Here is a 22120-nt window from a genome sequence, read left to right as displayed (position 1 = left end):
GTTCGTATTTACTTATAAAAAAAAAAAAAAAGTATATTTTACGAGATTTCAGATGTATTTTCAGAGGTCAAATAAATAACTGGTGTTTTCTAACGAGTCCTCGGTTTGGTTTTGTTCTTTCAAAATGAATTAATCAAAGTTAAGACAATGACTTGTGAACAAAAGTCTACAGAGATTCAGTAAAACTGAAACTTGGACGACAACTGATGGAACTCTTTTAATATTAAACTATTTTACGAGTAATTCCAGATGCGTTTTAACAGCTTTAAAGATACATTTCTGGAGGAATTGTTTCAGAGTATTAAAGTGATTTAAAGTAGTAGGATGAAGACATTTGTATCCAACCGAACATTTTAACATGAGTGATTGTCAGGAGCCGATTCTCTTCATGATTTGTCATTTTTGTTGAAAACAATCCGAGTTGCAATGAAAAACAAGAATGAATTTACACTTTTAAGTCTTATTTCTTTACAGTTAAAAGTGAGAAACGATTGAAGAAGAAAAGGTTGCTATCATATACTTATATTCTTCAAGCAGTTAAAATGTTTCAATACCGTAGATTGAAAAGATCTTTAGGCTCTTAAGCTGTGAAGTTTCACAAAGTCTCCCTGAAGTGAAGATTCATTCAACTACTTTTTTCCAACCTGATAAAATGTATTTTTTTTTTCATTCTTAGAGTTCATTCAGGTTGAAAACTTTCAGGTCGGAGCAGCAGAGTTTTCCTCATCCAGCATACAAATTGCAAATCAAACAATGGCCGTCACAAATAAATCGAACTTTTCTTCTCCGGTAGAAGCCGACTTCAGCTTCTTTCTGGCGATACGGTATCTTAGGTGGCTGGATAAAGTGCCTGGAGCAACTTTGTATTGTGGCCTTCTGAGACTTTCCAATCAAAACTGAACTCTTATTGTTGAACAACACATGGCTGAGCAGATAAATGTACAGTAAAGCAATAAAGAAAAGTTCTGTTTATGTCTGAAAGAAATTTATCACGTGTGAAAATATCAGAAATACATTCGCAAAAAATGTTGCAGCCAACAAACGTACACGTCAAAGACATTTCAAGTCAGTGTAATACTCCAAAGATTAGAAATGTGAAAGTTAAAGGTGGATTTCAAGGTCACAGGGAGACTGTCATACCACCGTGCCGTTTTTAATACTCGCCATCACCTGATGGAAATACCAGAGTCCAGATTAATTAGCATTAAAAAAAGAAATGACACTTTGGTGGTTGTGCGGAAACATGTAGTACCAAAAAAATACACACAAGATCGATCGTTTGGCAGATGTAAAACTCGCCCACAGCGAGGTGAAGCCACCGTAGGTTCATCAAACACTCTGGGCCAAAGAGGCGAGACTCGTGACGGCGATGCACAGGACCAGAGGGACGTGTCCCGGCTGCGGGTTTATTTCTGTCTTCAGCACGTGTCCGTCTTTCTTCAGGGACACGTTAGAGAGCGCCAGCAGATGTCCGGTCTTTTCAAAGACGTCCTGCGATACCTCGGCGCCGCTCTGAGGAAACTCGCCGCTCCCCGACACGCACCGCGCCTGGAACAGATGTGGGGGAACATCTGAGTTAGCACCTGATGCCTCATTAAAAAAAAAAAAAAAAAAACAGGTTGTTTTACATCCATTTGTAAAACGGGACTTTGCTCACCAGACGCTCCAAGGTCGGTAGAACTTGGGGGCTGCAGCACATGCCCAGTGCGGCGAGGCCGGCGTCTGGCAGCTCTGAAAGAGGAAGACCCAGAAGGAGCAGGATGGAAAAACAGAGGGAAATTAGGTTTCCAGGACAGCACGCGCACACATACACACAGGTCGTTTCTGACCTTGAAGCAATTTTTTTTCCTCCATTTTATTACAACAGACTGAAGGTTTTATGTGATAAAGGCAGAACAAAGTGCGACTCGTCTCACCCTCCAAGGTGGCGGTCATGAGGTGAACGGCAGTCAGGACTGACGTGGACGGAGCTGGACCCTCACGTCTCGACTGATCCAACAGCTCCACAATAGATTTAATGTTGTGTTGTTGTGACTCGGTTGTTTTAAGGTCACTCATATCAGGTTTCTTATCCAGGCGCATTTGGTCCAACTGAAAAAGACAGTAAAAAAACAAACAAACAAACAAACAAAAAAATGTCTCATTCCATAATTCGACATTATATTCAAGCAAAGTCAAAGACGCCGGGGTGTTACTTACTATGTCCTGCAGCGCCGTGACGGCTGATTTGTCCTGCATGAGTTCAGTGACTCGCCGGAGCAGAGACGACCTGGTGGCTGCTGGGAGATCCGACAGCAGCTGGAAATGATCTCCGAGACGGTCCAGCTCTGAGGGTTGGAAAGAAAACACAAGCATTTTGTAATTTACATACAAAGATGAAACAGCCAAGTTACAATAGTCGAGTTAACGTACGACTAAAACAGGCAACAGGAAGGTAAATCAAATCCACAAATGTGTACTTTAACATGTAAGGCAGCTGTACTACATAAATGACGATGTGACAAAGTTAAAAAACAAAACAAAAAAAAAACTTCCAATCGTCTGTGACCTCGCCTCACAGTTTAATCCACAAACTGAAAAAAGACGGCAACATTTTGTAAATCTCATGAACTCATATTATTCAAAAGAGACCATATGACTGAATCCGTCTGCTACACAGACACACAATTACAAGGAAATTGGATTTGAAAGCAACATGCTCCAATCCAGCCGTTTCACCCATACATGAGTACTGCATATGTACACATACTGCATTTATACACCCAGAAGGTGGGTTCACAGAAGAAGTGACCCAACTTCCCTGCAGTGCTGAACTTTTAGATCTTCTCTTAGAACAGGGTTCGAATTACAACGTGGCTTTCAGGGGAGCCCTATTTTCCGATCAGACCTCTCAAGTTTGTAGAATAGGTATGCGCCAGTGTTTTTAGAGCTCCCCCTAAATGTTTCAAATTAGGCTTTCAGGGGAGCTCAGGTCCCTTTCAGGGGAGCCCAGCTCCCCTTAGCTCCCCCGTAATTCGAACTCTGTCCTAGAATCAAAACAATTAAGTCTCTCCGCGCTTCAGATGTTTATAGACAGTAATAAACAGGCTCCTATCCCGTTATTGAGGCCTGTCGCTGCCGTCACACTCAAGACAAGCTCTGGAATTGTGGATGAAACGTTGGCGTGTAAATCGATGCATCGTAGGCAAAAACAAATCCTATCTCCATGACAGATTCTTTCCCCTCGCCGTGGTCCGACGAAGCCTCCGGGATCTTCACGACTTCACATATAAAACCGCCACTCGCTGCAACAAACATCCGAAGTTGTCCCTTTTTTTTGACGACATCCGCAAGGAAAACTGTAATTTACCTTGCTGAAGGCTGCTGTTTTGTGAAGATTGCAGAGCAGCTCCTACAAGAGACTGAGAAGCCATTTTAACGGGTCCGTCGACCTCGAAACCCCCGGTGAAGTCTGACGTCAGGCACAGCTCTGCGGGGAAATGGATTGTGTGACGCTTTAAATGTGAAAAAGTCAAATTATGTTTTTTTTTGTGTGTGTTTCACATCAATTCAACGTAAAGCAGATGATTTCCTCACCAAAGTGTCCGTCATGTCTGACCTCCAGCTCTATCAGGCCGTAGGCGATGGTGGTGTTGGCAGGAATCTCCATGGTGACGTTGCTGTCTTTACTCAGACTCCCGTTTTCCTTCAGCGAAACCTGAAGGCAGTTCGAGCACAAACATACGGCTGCAGTCGGATTTAAAGTTAAAAAAAACCTGAGCACGTTGTCTACGTAGCACACATCAACTAGTGTCTCTTTTACAGATTATCTCAATAAAATGCTGCAGACATCCTCTGAGATCTCATCAAGTTTTTGGCCTCCTTGCAAGAACAGCAGGTTTTATTTTACTTAATTTAAAGTTTCTGTCTCGACTCCAAAGTTCCTAATAGACTATAAAAACAAATTAAAAAAAAAAGAGGAACAAAAGAATTAAAGAGCAAGTTAAATTTAATCCTTTCCTCTCAAACTGACCATAAATTCATAGTACTGTCCACACAAATTCCACTTCCTCTTAACTTAAAAAGATACAGTTCTCCTATTTTTTTAGCCAACTTTTGTAGAATGCAGTGAAATACAGAAGTGAAAAAGAATTTTAAAGGTTAAAGAGAGAGGGAAAAAAAACCCGATCACATTTACTGAAAAATCTACAGGCATAATGATAAAAAGCAGGTATACGAAGCATTAAAACGTCTTTTTTTTTGGCCAAAATATCCTAAACTATATTAAAATCCAGAATATAGGGGGACTTCCGGTCGGAGCGCAGCGAGGATGGTCGCATAGACAGAGGCTCCCAACTGAACCGGTGAAATAAATCTATTACCCCGTTGTAAACCGATATAGTATCCTAAAGCGGAGAGAGAAGGTACGGGGGAACCGCGTCTACCAGCACATCGAATCGTAAATGTCAACAAGCAGCGAGGGAGAGACGGAAATCCGGACCCAACCAGCACAGGTACGGGCTAAAGCTAACGGGCTGAAGCTAACGACCTAGCGGAGAAATGGCGGATCTGGACACGATCTTAAAAGAAATAAAAGGGTTTCGCCAGGAAAATAAAGAACAGTTAAAAACAATAACGGAGGAAATGTCGAAAGTAAACGCTCGATTGGAGGAAGCAGAGAGAAGGATTGAAGCGTCAGAGGAAAGGATTCAAAACACGGAAGATGTCGTGTCTCAGATGCTAAAGCTACATGCCAAGCTAGAGGACACGTTGGTGGACCTGGAGAGCCGCTCCAGACGTGAGAATGTGCGGATTTACGGGGTACCGGAGGGTGCTGAGAGTGAGTCGCCGTCGATGGTCACATTCGTGGAGACTTTCCTCCGGGAGGGGCTCGATTTAACTGATGAGACGACATGCCTACAGATTGAGAGAGCCCACCGCTCGGCCGGCCCAAAGCCACCGGAGAGCGCCCCACCACGCTCCATAGTTGTGAAGTTTTTGAGCTTTAAACAGAAAGAGACGATACTCCGCAAGGCGTGGCAGATGAAAGGATTCACTTGGAAGGAGAAGCAGATAAATTTGGACCACGACTATCCACCTCTGGTTTTGAAGAAACGGAGAGAATATGCGGAGGTCCGCAAAGTTTTGAAAGAAAATAACATCCAATTCCAGACTCTCTTCCCGGCCAGGCTACGCGTGAGATACAAGGAAGGGACCAAGATCTACAATACAATAGAGGAGGCAACGGAGGACCTGTCAAGCAGAGGATATCCTGTGACCATCGTTCGATCACCGGAGTCAATGATGGAGCAGATACAACAGCTGACATGGAGGAGGGCCAATCCACGAGCAAGAAAGGGCGCTTTCAAGGATGGACGAGAGCTGAGCTACAAGGACAAGCTGAGAGCCTACCGGAGATCCTCGCCAGCGCCTGCTGAATCCTAAGGGTCACTAACCACTGCTTTGTTGGTCAATTTTGAGGTTCATCTCAACATGGGTATAAACTGGTAGAGTTTAGCCAAATATATCAAGGTTCGTTGGGGTTCCATTGTTTTTTGTGGACCATCACCACCATAAGGGCTCCCTCCACCAGACACGGCAGGAGGGCTTCTCCCTTTGGGCCTAGTACCACTCTTTAGGCTCAATAGGGTCCGGTTAGAGGACCCCAACATAGGAAGTCATATAATCATTTTAAGTTAAGTTCATTTCAATGTTATTTGACAATATGTTTGTTCATAGTTCTTTCGTTCTTTTTTTGTTGTTTACCCCAGAGAGGGAGGGGCTCCCTCAGTCTAGAAACGAGGTGGAGCTAGGTGTCACCTGAATGGTAAACAGATCCTTAAAGGTTGCTTCATTCAATATAAATGGCATGCTTAACCCAGTCAAACGCTGGAAAATTTTATCAAAGCTTAAGAAAGAAAAAATTCAAATTGCATTCCTACAGGAGACTCACCTTGACAAAAATGAACATGTAAAACTAAACAAAATGGGATTTAAGCACGTGTATTTTTCTTCATATGGAGGGGGGAGGCGTAGAGGAGTGGCGATATTGATATCCAACACAGTGACATTTGAACATATAAATGAATATAAAGACAGAGAAGGGAGATTTGTGTTGGTTGTTGGTAAAGTGGATGGCGCGATGATGAGTCTCATGAATGTGTATGTTCCTCCTGGGAGTGACTGGCATTTTTATAGACAGGTATTTGATTCATTAACCACGAAAAGTCAGGGTATGGTGATATGTGGGGGGGACTTTAATGTTCGACTCAATCCGAAAATGGACTGCTCTAATGGGAAGCCAGATGCAAAAAACATAAGTAAGAAACTTAACACGCTGATAAACGAACTGGGAATTGTAGATGTATGGAGAGAAAGAAATCCGACCAACCGGGACTATACGCACTACTCAGCTGCCCATAGAGTGTACTCTAGGATAGACTATTTGTTTGCATTTAAAAAAGATTTTCACAGATTTGGGAATTGTGAAATAGGTCCTGCCACTATTTCGGACCACAACCCAGTCTACACAACGGTATGTCTGGAAAATAAGCCCAGGTCAACTCTATGGAAATTAAACAGCAGTATCCTGAATAACCCTATTATCAAAGAAAAATTAAAGATTGAAATAAAATCATACTTGGAACACAATGACAACAGGGAGGTGGCACCGCTAATAGTTTGGGATGCATTGAAGGCGGTAATAAGGGGAAAAATAATATCAATCGCTTCATATGAAAAGAAACATAGACATCAGACCCTTAATAATCTTGAAGACGAACTGAATAGACTCCAAAAAGAACATTCGACAACCCTAAAAGACGAGACCAAAGGCAAAATTATTAAAATAAGAAAAGAAATCGATGAAATAAATACGCAGGAAATACAGAAAAAAATGCTGTTTTTAAAACAACAGTACTATGAAACAGGATCAAAATCACTAAAGCTTTTATCATACAAGTTGCGCAAGCAACAAGCTGAAAGAACAATATATAAAATTAGAAATCCAGAAACAAACAATATACAGTGCAGCCAAGAAGAAATTCGATCTAGCTTTGAAAATTACTATAAAAAATTATACTCCCAATCACAATTGAGTGAAGACCAGCACATTGAAGCCTTTTTATCCTCGATAAACCTACAAGAGGTCACGGAAGACCAAAATAAGAAATTAATATCGGCAATAACAAAGGAAGAAATAAAAACAGCCATTGGGAGATTAAAAGCAGGGAAATCCCCAGGAACGGATGGGTTTACCCCTGAGTGGTACAAAATAATGCAAGATAATTTAATCCCAACACTACTAAAAACATTCAATTGGGTGCTGGAAAATAAAAAGATCCCCCCCTCATGGAGAGAGGCAGTAATTTCTATTATTCCAAAAGAGGGAAAAGACAAATTAGATTGTGGTAGCTATCGTCCGGTTAGCGTTTTAAATATAGACTATAAACTGTTCACCTCCATATTGTCAAGAAGACTGGAATTGATTTTGCCAAACTTAATACATCAGGACCAGACCGGTTTCGTTAGGCAAAGGCAAACACAGGATAACATTAGAAAGACACTGCACATCATGAGACAAGTTACACAACAAAAATTAGAGACCCTCATGATAGGCCTGGATGCAGAGAAGGCTTTTGACTCTGTGAGATGGTCATTTTTATATAAAGTATTATCCAAATTTGGTTTCAATCAAAACATAATAGAAGTAATAGTGGCTCTGTATGATAAACCAAAAGCTAAGGTAAAAATAAATGGTAACCTAACTAATTCATTCATATTGGAAAGAGGTACAAGACAGGGATGCTGTTTGTCGCCGCTCCTCTTTGCTTTGTTCATAGAACCCCTGAGCCAGTGGATACGGGAACGCTCTGACATCACGGGGGTTAAAATGCCACTGGGAGAGCAAAAACTATCCCTGTTCGCTGACGATCTGCTAATAACTATAACTCAACCCACACAGACGCTCCCAAAATTGATGGAAATGTTAAGGGAATACGGACAACTCTCAGGATATAAAATAAATATCAACAAAACCCAGGTACTATCACTAAACTACGAACCCCCAACTGAAATAAGGACGGCATATGACTGGAAGTGGGAGACAAAGCACATTAAATATTTGGGGGTCATACTACCAAAGGACTTATCTAAAATGTTTGATATTAATTATGCACCCCTAACCTCAAAGTTAAAGTCAGATATGCAGCGATGGAATGTTATTCCCTTTTTAAGTTTAGGTTCTAGGATTGAATCCATTAGAATGAATATCCTTCCTCGAATGCTTTACCTTTTCCAATGTCTTCCAATTACTATACCTTTGAAACAATTTTTAGAATGGGACAGTTTACTGTCAAGATACATATGGCAGGGGAAAAAGGCCAGGATTAAATACAAAACCCTACAACTGAGAAAAGACAAGGGGGGGTTGGGCCTTCCCTGCCTGCGGGTGTATTATCTGGTGGCTCAGCTGAGACCATTAGTGTGTTTATGCTCTTCATCTTACAGTGCAGGGTGGAAAGATGTGGAGGGTACAGTGGTGAGGGGAATACCAGTTGGGGCCCTAATAGCTGATAGAAAACTGCAAGATGAGCTGAAATCCTCTGAAAACCCTCTACTTGAGGTTTCTCTTAAATCATGGCAGGAAATGGTCAAAATCTGTAGATTAGGAGACTCGACAAAATTAATGAGGTGGTGTGCCTACGATTCAGATTTTAAACCAAACAAAATTGACAGTAGATTTACAAATTGGGCCGCAAAAGGATTGACTACATACTACTCATTCATCAACAAGGGGACATTTTCGAACTTTGAAACACTGGAAAAGAAATTTGGAATGAAGAAAGATGACTTTTATAGATACCTGCAAGTTAGGCATTATTTTAATCAGAACCTGAAAACAGTTTTGAAAGGAGGGGAGTTGGGCCCTGTAGAAGTATTTTGGACATTATGTGAATCTACAGCATGTAATAAAATAATCTCAAAACTCTACAACAGTATCCAAACATTTAAACACGAAGGTATAGATTATATTAGGAGGAAATGGGAAAATGAAGGTAATAATTTGATTTCGGTGGAGAGTTGGGAGGCAATCTGTCAGCTACCATGTACTACGACGGGGTCCGGCATGTGGCGGGAATTTTGTTGGAAAAACCTGGTGAGATTCTTCCTCACACCTGTTCAGAATCGTCACCGGGGAGGTGGCGATGCATGTTGGAGACTCTGCGGGGTAAATGGGGCAAATCACTACCACATCTTTTGGAGTTGTCAGGTAATCAGGAGCTACTGGGAAGAGCTACATATGCATATAAATAATATATTCAGATCAAACATCCCCTTTACATGTGAAACCCTATATCTGGGTGATATCGTTTTCGGTAACTGGTCAAGAAATGATAGAAAGTTACTGGCCATATTACTGGCCGCAGGTAAAAAAGCCATTACTAGAAAATGGTTGAAAGTGGAATCACCGACTATTGAAGAATGGATCGATATTATTCATGGGATTTATATAATGGAAAAACTATCGTTTTCCCTTAGGGTGCAAAAAGACAAATTTTATAAGCTTTGGTCTAAATGGACAGCATATGTAAAAACAGTGAGATCAGATTTCAATTGATATCATAGTTGGTGTGCCAACATATTAAAAAGAAATATGTGTGGATGTTTGTCTCAGGTAACAAAAGCATAACGAGGAGATGAGCCCCCCCCCCCCCTTTTGTTTTGTTTTTTTGTGTGGTTTTTTTGTGCTTGGTTTTTGTTCTTTCCTTTTCTTTTTTTTTCTTTTTTTTTTTTTTTCAATTGTCGAGAAAATGGATAACTCGGGAGGACGGTGTGGACTGACATACTTGGACTCTTCTTCGTTATGGTTTCTGTTCGTTCCCTGTTCATTTTATTCAATGAAAGACAATGAGGATAGGTCCAAGGATACTGTGAAATTGTACGAGTGAAATGGTGTCTATCCATGTGTTTTCCAAATAAAAAGTTAATTGCAAAAAAAAAAAATCCAGAATATAATATCAAACAGAGACCAAGCTGTGAGTGTTTTGATTCCCATTATTATGGGATGAAGAAAACATCATCGTATCTCGTCTTATCCTATCTTTTATTTGTCGCCTTATCTTATCTTGTACCTTGGGGATCTTGGGGTTGCAGGAGCTGAAGGTTCCTCCACACTGTCCAGCTTGTTGCACCTCCTCGATGACCGAGCAGGGCTGAGTGGTCACGATGCGTTCCTTCACAATGCCGAACGCCCGGCGGTTCTTCTCCTTGGTCTGCTGGATCAGCGAGTGCGACATGTCCAACACCCTGAAGGCACAACCGCCGACTTTCAGATGGGAACGTTTATATTGCGAATAACATTACAGCACGTTCCTGTTTTGTTTACATAATAATGGCCATTCAACCGGAACCTCCTATAGAAACGTTATGATGGGTTAATATTCAACCCAACTTGACACGTTTTTTTGTGTCAAACTTTATAGTCGTACAAAGATCACTTCAGTTGTCCGCAGATCTTCCACCAGACCGAAGGTTGGATGATAGTTAAATGTGTTTACCTTCTACTTTAAACCCCCCCCCCCCCCCCCCCCCCCACATTGGAGAACGGCCTCCAGAGGACTGACCTGTCTTTACAGTCTCGCAGTAACTTCTGCACGTCCACTTCCTCTTTCTTCAAGCTGCCGAAGGACGACTGGAGCTTGGAAGAGTCTTTCCCCGTCACGTTGACGCCGGCGCTGATGAAGCTGGCGTCGACGCTTCCCTGAATGTTGTCACCGAACGTCCCGCTGTATTTGATGAAGTCCGTCTCCGCCACACCTGAGGGAAGACAGGGGTTTGGAGTCATTTGGCACACAGTGGAGATGTTTACTAAGTTTGAAGCAGATTGTCTCAATCAGATGTTTGGAAGGTCGGAAGTTGTTTCCCCCGAGGCAAAAGAAGACATGATGATTACTGTATAATCACATAGCGTCACCTAAAACGTGTGTAGGAGGGTGAAATGAACAGTCAACAGGTAGGATGTTGGCTTTCTTACTGTTTTTAACTCACATTCCTGGAGCCGCTGTCAGCAGACATGCAGTATATAATCATAAACTAGTGTTCAACTGGCAGATTCTCTGTATTTGTCTTTCCCTGGTACGAGTCTGTTTTGAGCTTTCTGTGTGGAGTTTGTCCAAACAAAGATGCATTTAGAGTTAATTACTGTTTCTAAACTACTCTGTGACTGTTATCTTGTCCAGGTGTAACCTGCCTTCATACATACTCAGCTGGGATCTGCTCAAACTGACCCAGACATGATAAGACCAACAAATTAACAAACAATTCAAAAGTAATGACTTATTGACCGTTGTGACAATGTAATGCATCTATGAAACAATCTGAAGCCTCAACATCTCAGAAATGACAAAAAGTTACATGATTAAATTTTCAATTTTGTTGTTTAGTACTGTGACAATATTTATTTTTAACAAAAAAGATGCAAGTTGTAGTTTTTTTGTTAAATATCGTTATTTGGCATGCAATGACTCATTATTGTGAATTGCATCAAACACCTAAGCAGAGGTGGAATAAATTAATTGGAAATACGCACATCACTTTAATTTGTGTTTTTTTCCCATGTACTTTAGTATGTAGTTAAAAACGCCCTTAATATAAATTATTATGAAAACCTTTTTGTAACCAATATGTTTATTATTTTAACAGCAGGAATTCCTATTGTTTTATTTGTTTATTGTTGACATGAGGACATCTGGCCCATAAACTAATTTATAAAAGTCAATACACTGTTCGTTCCACAGTTTAAATGAAGAAAAAAGTCATTTTAGCCTTACTCCACTTGTAAATGCATACATTAAATCACAGTTTGACCTATAGTGCGGATGCCAGAGGTGTACCTGGCTTTATGGGCGCGTCTCCCGTCAGAAGATCGTTGAGATTGAAATCGGTGGGCTGGTATTTGGGCTTCTGCCAGAACCAGAAGCGTTTGCGCTTCACCACCACGGAGAGGGCGGCGACCGGGTCGTTCAGGCTGCACACCGGGATCAGCAGACCTCCGTGATCCACCTCCTCCACAAAGCTCCTGGTAGCCGCGGCGAACATGTCGAGGTGACAGGAGAGTTGTTTCCTCGTGAAACTCTCACCGTGTCGCTGGAGGAATAAAGGAAACGAAAGTGAGACGCGACACGTCGTACCGATCCTAAAGTGCCTGTTTTTCTCTCTCTGGTGCCAAATCGAGATGGAAGAGCAGAGAAAATCTGTCAATTCGGAGTTTTCAGAAGAGGCACGAGTTTCTTTCTTCCACTGTACAGACAGACACTCCTGTGTTTGTGGACAAAAGACCAAAAGACGCTCCGCCCACTGCAGGAAGGGCGGAGCGTAAGAGCGCGCTCTTTACCCACCGCACAACATTAATGATCATAACAATATAATATTAATAAACATGTGTCCTTTGTGAGCAGTGTTGCATCTTGGTATTACATCTGCACTTTCTTAAATGTATTTGTTGCTCATAAATATTAAAAATCTGAGCATGTCAGTTTTTTGGGTTTTTTTTTTTACCGTGACTTGTAAAATAGGATGTATGCACATGTAACTAAGAATCTATAGCCCCGTTTCCATCGCACAAAAGTGCGGGGACGGAGCGGTACGGCAAAGTGAAGCCAGAGCTCTGGTCGGGTACCAGTTTCCTCCGCAGAGAGGAGTTTAAAAGGTGGGCGGGGCTTATGAGCTCCGCAGATATGTGACTTCACAACAGAAAAGAAAGTCGTCAGATCTAGATCCTATGAATCCTCTGTTGTTGTTTACATCCGCGGTTGAACAGAACAGAAATCACAGGTCTGTGATTTCTGTTCAAACGCGAGGCAGAGACGGTCAGCTATGGACAGGGCCGCCCCTGGCCAAGTGGGGGCCCTAAGCAGGATTTTATTTTGGGGGCCCCCTTCCAATAACATAATAATAATAATAATTATTATTATTACTAGTATTATTGTATTGACGTTTGGAAGCCATCTCTCTCTCTCTACTCTCTACCTGGAAACAACTGCCTGCCGGCCCATCTGACCGCTGATTGGTCAGATGGTGATGCTTCGCACTTTCGTCTCTTTTCTTTTTCTCTCTCTCCTGCCTCGGGCTGACTTGGTGGCAGTGCTCTACGCGCCTCTCGGCAAAATGCACACGCATCCTTTGCGCATTTGCAGATTATGATGATACTTTATTGATCCCGAGGGAAATTCAATTCACTTGCGCAAAATGGGCCCCCCATGGATCGCGGGGCCCAACACACAGCGCGTGTTCTGCGTGTAGGGAGGGGCGGGCCTGGCTATGGAAGTAAAACTGTGCCATCAGATTCTGAATTCGAATTTCTAACTCTGAATTTTTTTACCATCGAAATCAGGCTTTGAATTTGAAAAGCTGTCTAAAACATCTAAAAATATTCAGTGTGTAAAAATTCAATGTGTCTAGAAATTCATCTGCAAAATAAATTCAACTGCAAAAAAAATTCAGCTGCAAAAAAAATTCAGCCGCAAAAAAAAAATTCGGCTGCAAAAAAAATTCAGCCGCAAAAAAAAATTCGGCTGCAAAAAAAATTCAGCTGCAAAACAGCTAGAATATCTGTGCCATCAGGACGATGCAATCGATACCTGTCTCGTTCACCCAACATCCAATCAAGGGAAGCTTTGTTGGTCACGTAGGGCGGGTTTTCAATCAGCCATGGAGGCCAGCGATAGCTGCGCTTCAATGAGTATTTGCCATTTATGTCTGTAAATCACACATTGCAAATCACCAGAGGTTATGAAACAACATATGTGGCGAACTTTTAATAATGTGTGAAAATGTTTTCAAAGAAATTACATTTACTGTATGCAATGTTTTACATGCAGAAAATAGTTCAATTGTCTCCTGTTTGATTTTTTTTTTTATGTCCATTGAATACTCTAATCTTGCTTGTTATGGAAAAAACAATTTTTATCAAACATAACCAGGTCGTTGACGGTGGCGCTAGAAACACTATTGCAGGGGTAGGGAACCGGCACTCCGGAGGCATGTGGCTCTGACGTTCTCGACTGGAACATATTCTTGGACGCATGCCTGTGGACGTGGACTTCTTAGAGTTCACTTGCACCCAAGAACTTGTGTTTTTGAATGCTGTGTCCAGCCAAGTAACTGTTTGTCCAGCGATATTAGATGCACTGACAGAGCTACACAGTCTCATAAATTCAAAAAAAGAGGAAAGGGACCAACACATTGCAGTTGTGCAGTTTGAGCAAGGACCAACTGGGCGTCAACGGATGGTCGTCTCCCCAGATCACCTTAGCAAACCTTTGGAACTTAACCTGTCTGTCCCATGTATAGCCAGACTTTTGGGGATGTCCAAACGCACAATATACAGACGCATGGCTGAGTTTAATCTCTCAGCAAAGGCCCTCTACAGCACCATAACAGATGAAGAGTTAGACCAGTGTGTGAGGGAGATAAAATCCAGGCAGCCTAACTCTGGATATCGAATAATGAAGGGCCTCCTGCAAGCCAGAGGACTGAGGGTGCAGTATAACCGTGTCAGAGCCTGCATGCACCGAGTCGACACTACTGGTGTCATAAACCGAATGGTCCGTATTGGATGTATTGCTCGACGGACCTACTCAGTTCCAGGACCCTAGTCGTTGATGCACGTCGATACAAATCATAAATTGATTCTTCAGTAATGTTTTGGATAATATTGTTTTCAAAGCATGTAATTATTAGTATGCAGAATGAAACATTTTTATATACTGCTTGTTTCATGTTACTTTATGCACCATAAGATAACCTCCTAAAATGAAACACTCCAACTGTTAAATAGTTTGTCTTACTTGGTATGTTATGTACAATTGAAAAATTAATTGTTTCTCTTTCAGCTACAACATTGTTGTCTTTGGAGGCATTGACGGTTTTTCCCGCAAGGTTAGCACAATCATTTCGACAAAGTGTACCCATTTCTAGAAATATTAAATACTTGAGTGTTTCATAGATGTGTAATTTAATTTCTGCTGCAGATAATGTATCTTGGTGCAGCTTCCAACAACCTTGCATCAACCACCCTGGCATTCTTCCAAGAATCTGTTGAGAAGTTTGGTTTTCCTCTCAGGTAAATTTATATTTCATGACAGATTTTACACAAGCATTTTTCCCTCTGCCATCACAAGGGAAGAAGGCCAACGTCCGCAGATTAGACGAACAACGATCGAGGTGTTGATTCAGTCAATTGGCAGCGAGCACCTGTCCGCATGATTGGTTTAAATTCCTGTCAGTCACTGCCGCGGGAACTTACTGGCCAATCAGCACGTGAAAGGCACCCAGTGGGCGGGGCCGTCTGGCACCTTAAATAGCAGAGCTACGCCGTTTGAGTCGCCACTTCCAGGAAATATCAGTCGTGTTTGTAGCAGTGAAATTCCAACAAGTATGAGGGAAATCGTCCATCTTCAGGCCGGCCAGTGCGGCAACCAGATCGGAGCCAAGGTCAGTAGAACCCCTGGTACTCCCCTCGGTGGCGGCTGTGACTTTTTCATTGAGAAACGTGGAGCACTTTGCGGCTAATGCCGACACACAACCTGGGACTTTCAACATGTCCTACTTTTAAATACTTCCCGCTAACGGTTCACTCGAGATAATATCAGCGCCTGGGGGCATTAAAAACGATATAACTACCTTTGTGGATTTATATGAAATCAGGAATTTGGGATGTTAGCTTTGCACACTCAATTGGCGTGTGATGACATAGTTTTTAATATTTGTTTTACAATAATCTCGAATAAGAATATTTTTTGTAAAACCGCCATTTACGGAGAATGTACCGCAATGCGAAAAAAAAGGAAGTATCGACACTGAGAGGCTTCTACTCGATTTATTTTTAATTAAATGCGTGGTGCAGCCTGTGATATCGTTTTCTAGTGTTAATTCAACATATTTTATGGGGTTTTTTTGGCATTCAAATTGTTTTTTTTTCTCCCCCCAACACGGCCTACTGATTGAACCGCGGCTTCTGCCTGGAGAGAGCCGTTAGTGACGTAGCACATTCATATCCCGGACAGCCAATAGGGAGGCGGGGCACGTGCGCCAAACCTCCAACGGGCGGGAACACTCCATTGTTGAATAATGTCTTTCTTAACGTCTTAACATTTTAACTAACGTCTTGTGTGGATTCCTAATGAGTTCGTTCTGTAAGATGCAGTGGGTGGGTTACGAATGTCCCCCACAGAGGACACATTTGAACTACTGGTCGTTGGGTCCATATAACCGAGAAATGATAGAATATGTTGCTGAGTGTTTGTATAAATGTGTTTTTGTCTTATTTTCAGTTCTGGGAGGTGATCAGCGATGAGCACGGCATCGACCCCACTGGTACCTACCACGGAGACAGCGACCTGCAGCTAGACAGGATCAACGTCTACTTCAATGAGGCCTCAGGTAGCTGAATTTAACATTTGAGTCACTGATTTATATTCATATGTGTATGTGTGTATATATATATATATATATATATATATGAATAAATCTTTCCTCACTTTTTCACTTGCTTCTTCCATCAGGTGGCAAGTATGTGCCCCGTGCCGTGCTGGTGGACCTGGAACCAGGTACCATGGACTCTGTGAGGTCCGGTCCTTTCGGCCAGGTCTTCAGGCCCGACAACTTTGTCTTCGGTGAGTAATTTAATTATTTGACATTTTTAATTGTCCAAAGCTTCCGTGTTATTAAGCTTTCCTTTCTTTTGGACAGGCCAGAGTGGTGCTGGTAACAACTGGGCCAAAGGTCACTACACAGAGGGCGCTGAGCTGATGGACTCCGTCATGGACGTGGTCAGGAAGGAGGCGGAGAGCTGCAACTGCCTGCAGGGCTTCCAGCTCACACATTCCCTGGGCGGCGGCACGGGCTCCGGCATGGGCACCCTGCTCATCAGCAAGATCCGCGAAGAGTACCCCGACCGCATCATGACCACCTTCAGCGTGGTGCCGTCCCCCAAGGTGTCGGACACGGTGGTGGAGCCCTACAACGCCACGCTGTCCGTCCACCAGCTGGTGGAGAACACCGACGAGACCTTCTGCATCGACAACGAGGCCCTGTACGACATCTGCTTCCGCACGCTCAAACTCACCACGCCCTCGTATGGCGACCTCAACCACCTGGTGTCGGCCACCATGAGCGGCGTCACCACCTGCCTCCGGTTCCCCGGGCAGCTCAACGCCGACCTGCGCAAGCTGGCCGTCAACATGGTGCCCTTTCCCCGCCTGCACTTCTTCATGCCCGGCTTCGCGCCGCTCACCAGCCGAGGCGGCCAGCAGTACCGGATGCTCACAGTGTCCGAGCTCACGCAGCAGATGTTCGACGCCAAGAACATGATGGCCGCCTGCGACCCCCGCCATGGCCGCTACCTGACCGTGGCCATCATCTTCCGCGGCCGCATGTCCATGAAGGAGGTGGATGAGCAGATGTTGAACATGCAGAACAAGAACAGCAGCTACTTCGTGGAGTGGATCCCCAACAACGTGAAGACGGCTGTGTGCGACATCCCGCCCCGGGGCCTCAAGATGGCCGCCACCTTCATCGGCAACAACACGGCCATCCAGGAGCTGTTCAAGCGCATCTCTGAGCAGTTCACCTCCATGTTCCGGCGCAAGGCCTTCCTCCACTGGTACACCGGCGAGGGCATGGATGAGATGGAGTTCACGGAGGCGGAGAGCAACATGAACGACCTGGTGTCCGAGTACCAGCAGTACCAGGACGCCACGGTCGAGGAGGAGGGCGAGTTTGAGGAGGAGGGTGAGGAGGAGCTGGCCTGAGCTCCTCCCCTCCTGTAACTGTTGAAGGCCGTGTTCCATTGTCTGAGGCCTGTTCCTGTTCTACACTTGTTCTGTCGTCACTGCCACACCTTGCCGTTCTACACTTTGTTCACCTTTCTCTTTGAAGTTTGTTTATTTGTTTTTAATAAAAATTCTGTAGCATATCCTGTTGGTCTTTATTTAACCGCTTTGAAATGAAAGGTCATTTCTCAGAACAAACTTCAGATACTGAACAAGAGCAGAGTTATTTCTAAATAAACTACATTTACACGTTTAACATCTCAGCTCCAGTAGAAATTGTTGATAAAGTTTGAATTTGGAAGAAGGAAAAAGTCAAATGATGCTGAAACTGGTTAAAATGGCTCGGAAGTACAGAAAAGTAATCCTTCCCTTGGATTGTACTCTGAACTTGTTTTTATAGTTTAAATCTTTGAATCTGGTTCTGAATGTTTCTGCTCCAGATACATTTTCAGATATAACTGGTCCTGAGGGTTCTGCCCCATCCAACTGTTTGAACTCTTAATCCACCACCGATTAGTCTATAATCTCAGATTGAAGTTTTATTCCAGCGTCACGTGACCACAGGTTCCCGGAGTAGGCAGTGTGTGTAGGTGTCCAGCAGCGGGCGGTGTTTCCTAACGGGTCCTCCTCCACAGGTAGGAGGTGAGAACTGTGGCACTGAGGCCCAGCAGCGTCCAGCAGCACGCCCTCTTCACCTGCTGCTCCAGGTCCGGCTTCGCCCCGAATCGGGACACGTACCCGTCCTGTGCAGAAGGAACCAGGAGACCGTCAGTTGCCATGTCCATCAACTGACGGATATTAACAGTCCAACCGATTCTGGACTTTCGCATTTATGTCGGCTACTGTCAGATCCCGTTTATTTGCCTCACATTAAACTGTGTGTGTGTGTATATATATATATGTACATATAGTATATATTTACATTTCCCTGCCAGTGCAGTTTCTGCGATGTGATTATGTTCACAATCGCAAATTAAAGTTACTGATTACGATTGCAAGACGGAGCTTAGTTGCATTCATGTTATCATTCATGCCCGTGATTTTCCAAACAAAGTTACATTGTCAATCGGTCAGTGTGAAAATGTTTAATTTTGTTTGTTTCACAATGATTTCAGTTTTGTGAAGTCAATCAGTTTGAACACTTTTAAACTGCATTAACTGAAGCTGACCAACAGGGGTCACTGTGCAAAAGCTGAACGGACGCGCGCTCCCGCGGCAGGCCGTGCACACTTTTCAGCTTTGGGGTTTTGCACACACAGACACAGAGAAAGACACAGAGAGACATAGAGACACAGGGAGACTTCTGTTCCAGGACAGGCTGTCCTCCTGTGTGTGTAGATGTATGACTACAGCTTGGACACTGTACACTTGGACTTATGACTGTGTAAGTGTTGTGCTTTGTTTATGGAGAGAAAAATAATTCTAAAAGTACACAACTCATTGACCTCATATATATACTGTAAAAAGGCACAGCACGGAAACACAAATTGCACCGTGACAGGCGCTCCAACCTTTTCCCCCCAACAATAATACCTTCACACAGCCACCGTTCATTATATATATTATTATATTATATTAAAGTGAGAAGCAGCGATTATGTTATTTGACAGACTCCTATTTCACTGTTACATCAATCCTTCATGTCTGTCTGTCACCATCTAGTGGCCGTTTGTGATAAACCGGGACCAAGACGCTCCAAGTGGTACACGTTACTTTCAGGGTGAAAGTAACGAATCTTAACTAGTCACATGACTTTGGTTGAATAATTGGCATATAGTGATACTTCTAAGTTTTAAAGCTTATTAATTAGTGACTGTAATAGTCCACAGAAATAGGGACAAGTATGTTCAATTTATGCTTTGTAATCTATCAAAAACATTTAATTGCACAGGTAATAGTGAACTTGATTGAATTTCCTTTCTAAAAATGTTTAATTCATTAAAAAAATTTCAGAAAAAAAACCCTCTTATAAATTTTTTTATCAGGTGTTCATATAAAAAAATATTTTGTAAATCAAATAACTTATTGACTAATAAAATGCCAACCAAAGGATAGAAATGAAACTACAATGTAATTAAAAGTAAATTATTACAAAAGTGGTAATGAATCAGGGCAAATGGTATGAAATGCAGTTCACCTTAATAAAAAGAGAAAAACTAGAGAAACTGGCACGGAACTTGGTTTAAGTGTTAGAAAAGTGAAACTGTGACAGTTAGTTAGCCGGTTGTATGCAGGTGGATAATTTCCACAAGTGGATCAAAATGTAAGCTCAAGTTAAGTCTAAGTTTAAACCTAAAACATTGAATATGTTTAGAGTAATGAGACTACTTCTACTTACTTATTATACCACAGGCAGGTGTGATTGATGGGACTAGGTACGGCACTTTAAGTGTTACAAAGGAAACAGCCACAACATAAAGAAAAGAAAATTAACATTTTATTTGAGCTCATTGAGCAGATTTCTCAACATATTTGGACCCGAAGCCCAGAATCTATACAGACAGGATTTGATATTTGCTACCGCTGCTAGTAGTTGCACAATCATTCAGACAGTTAAAGCCAAAGCATTGGATTCTGTTATGAGACAGACGGAGAAGCTGAGCTCGGTAAGGTCACATTTGAACAACTTGTTTGTTCTCAAGAATCCCTTATAAAACACAGACCTTTCATAAAAACACCTCGAAAATGAAACTAAATAAATAAAGCAAAGTGAACAAAACCAGTAAAGCATCAGGCAGATGCAGAATAAATACCGAATGTGTACACTTGATGGTATACCAAGGCTAAGATCGTCTCAGAGGTAGAAAATGTTCACGATAAGACTTTGACTAAAGTGAACAGCTTGTTCGGTACATTTTAAGATAGTGTATAGAAACTATGAAAAAGGATTTTCCGTCCTTTATTCCACAGTTTGCTTTATCTCAGTAAGTGCTGCAGTACAATGCAACAGAAGGAAAAGTAGGCAAAAGTTCCTAAATCGATCAACATTCTCATGAACACCTTGCATAAACATGTTTACATAACTCAGATAAGCACTTGTTGTTAAGGCAATCACTGTCATGAACTCCAGTACTGAGGACCGGTACTGAATGCAGATGGTAACACCGCGATCCAGGACGTCTTCCCGCCTGAATCACGGTGGAGGCTGTGCAGGTTGCTGATGGGGAGGTGGGGGTGGGGGTCACCACAGTGTTGGAAAATCTATATGGGTAAAGCCGGGGTCCTTCCTCAGCTCCCAGTACGTGTTGTTGCTCACCCACGCATCATCTTTTGACTTCCTGTGGCAACAGGGAAAAAAAACAAAAAGCAGCATGCAATAATGAATAGTCTGAGTGTTCGGGGAGCCAGAGGCTGATGGGAAGCAAACAGGAGCATGCGGTTGCTGCAAAGACGCTGCAATTAAAGCAATGCAACACACTGGGTGATGACGTTCCTGCTGCATTACTGAAGTGCTGTGACTCCGTTCGGTTACAGCCTCACCCGCTGCTGATCGGCGAGTGCAAGATCCAAAAGATGGCCTCTGAAACCAGCCTTCCATATGAGCTTGATATGACTTATAATAATAATAATAACAACAACTTATTATTATGGTTATGATGATTATTATTGGTATTATTGTAGCTGTTCAGATGTTTGTGCAGGATTTGGTAGGATTAGTGAAAATGTTTATTGTGCACTACACTTCTGCTTCACACATATAACCTTAGTGTTGAGCTGTGTTTTGCTTCTTTGTTTCAACAATGCATATCTTCCTCCCACTGAGTTGCACCAGATGGATGCATTTAAATGAGAAATGTGGGAAAAAAATATGAAACGTAGAAACTGAGCGTATGCACTGTAAACACTAAAGCACAGGTCAAGCGACAGTATTTCCGTTTTAAAGCATACTTGTTTCTTTTACCCTTAAAGTACATCTTAATGAATATTTCAACTTGCATATATGAGTATCAATATGAGTATGTATATGTATGTATGTGTATTTTTTTCTCAAAACACTTTCATTATTAGCTTGTATGTATTTGACCATACTTTTCGCAAAAAATATTTACCCGAATTGCAAAAAATTTCAGGAATGATTCGTCTTTGTCCACGCAAGGGTCCATTAAATTTCAAGAGCGACTGGGTCAAAGGTCGAAATGTTGAGTTTTCAATTCCCCATCCTCTGATATGCTACAGGATGCAGTGATGTCATCACTGTGGTTAGTGGCCGGGGTCAAAGGTCGGGGGGGGGGGGGGGGAGTAAAATGTGTCAAACAGTGATTACATGAAGCAGTTCAAACGACCATGACGAATGATGGAAGGAGCGG

At 42.5% G+C, this 22120-nt stretch overlaps 3 protein-coding genes across 3 annotated transcripts in view; 1 reads left to right on the top strand and 2 right to left on the bottom strand.

Moving 5' to 3' along the window:
• Positions 1–985: 985 nt before the first annotated feature.
• Positions 986–12269, bottom strand: gsdmeb (gasdermin Eb). The gene is made up of 9 exons (XM_080500650.1): positions 11874–12269; positions 10605–10797; positions 10113–10287; positions 3577–3697; positions 3350–3469; positions 2200–2327; positions 1917–2091; positions 1658–1731; positions 986–1548 (listed from the first exon to the last, which is right to left on the bottom strand). Exons 1-9 carry the CDS (start codon positions 12076–12078, stop codon positions 1330–1332), a joined length of 1410 nt encoding a protein of 469 aa, XP_080356776.1. The 5' UTR covers positions 12079–12269; the 3' UTR covers positions 986–1329.
• Positions 12270–15417: 3148 nt separating this feature from the next.
• On the top strand, positions 15418–17792 carry LOC308133335 (tubulin beta-1 chain-like; the record flags this gene model as incomplete). The annotated part of the gene is made up of 4 exons (XM_080500657.1): positions 15418–15474; positions 16314–16422; positions 16545–16655; positions 16732–17792. The coding sequence occupies 4 exons, from the start codon at positions 15418–15420 to the stop codon at positions 17790–17792; spliced, it is 1338 nt and encodes a 445-aa protein (XP_080356783.1).
• A 2445-nt stretch (positions 17793–20237) lies between these two features.
• The window catches only part of osbpl3b (oxysterol binding protein-like 3b), a 34318-nt gene continuing 32435 nt past the window's right edge, over positions 20238–22120 (bottom strand). The window contains exon 22 of the mRNA XM_080500646.1: positions 20238–21091. Coding sequence (XP_080356772.1) covers positions 20995–21091 — 97 coding nt within the window. The 3' untranslated portion in view covers positions 20238–20994. The remainder of the gene's footprint in view (positions 21092–22120) is intronic.

This window comes from Blennius ocellaris (genome assembly GCF_963422515.1).
Source record: "Blennius ocellaris genome assembly, chromosome: 8".
NCBI lineage: Eukaryota > Metazoa > Chordata > Actinopteri > Blenniiformes > Blenniidae > Blennius > Blennius ocellaris.
Note: the sequence above shows the minus strand (reverse complement) of the source record. Positions and strands in the feature narration are given on the sequence as shown.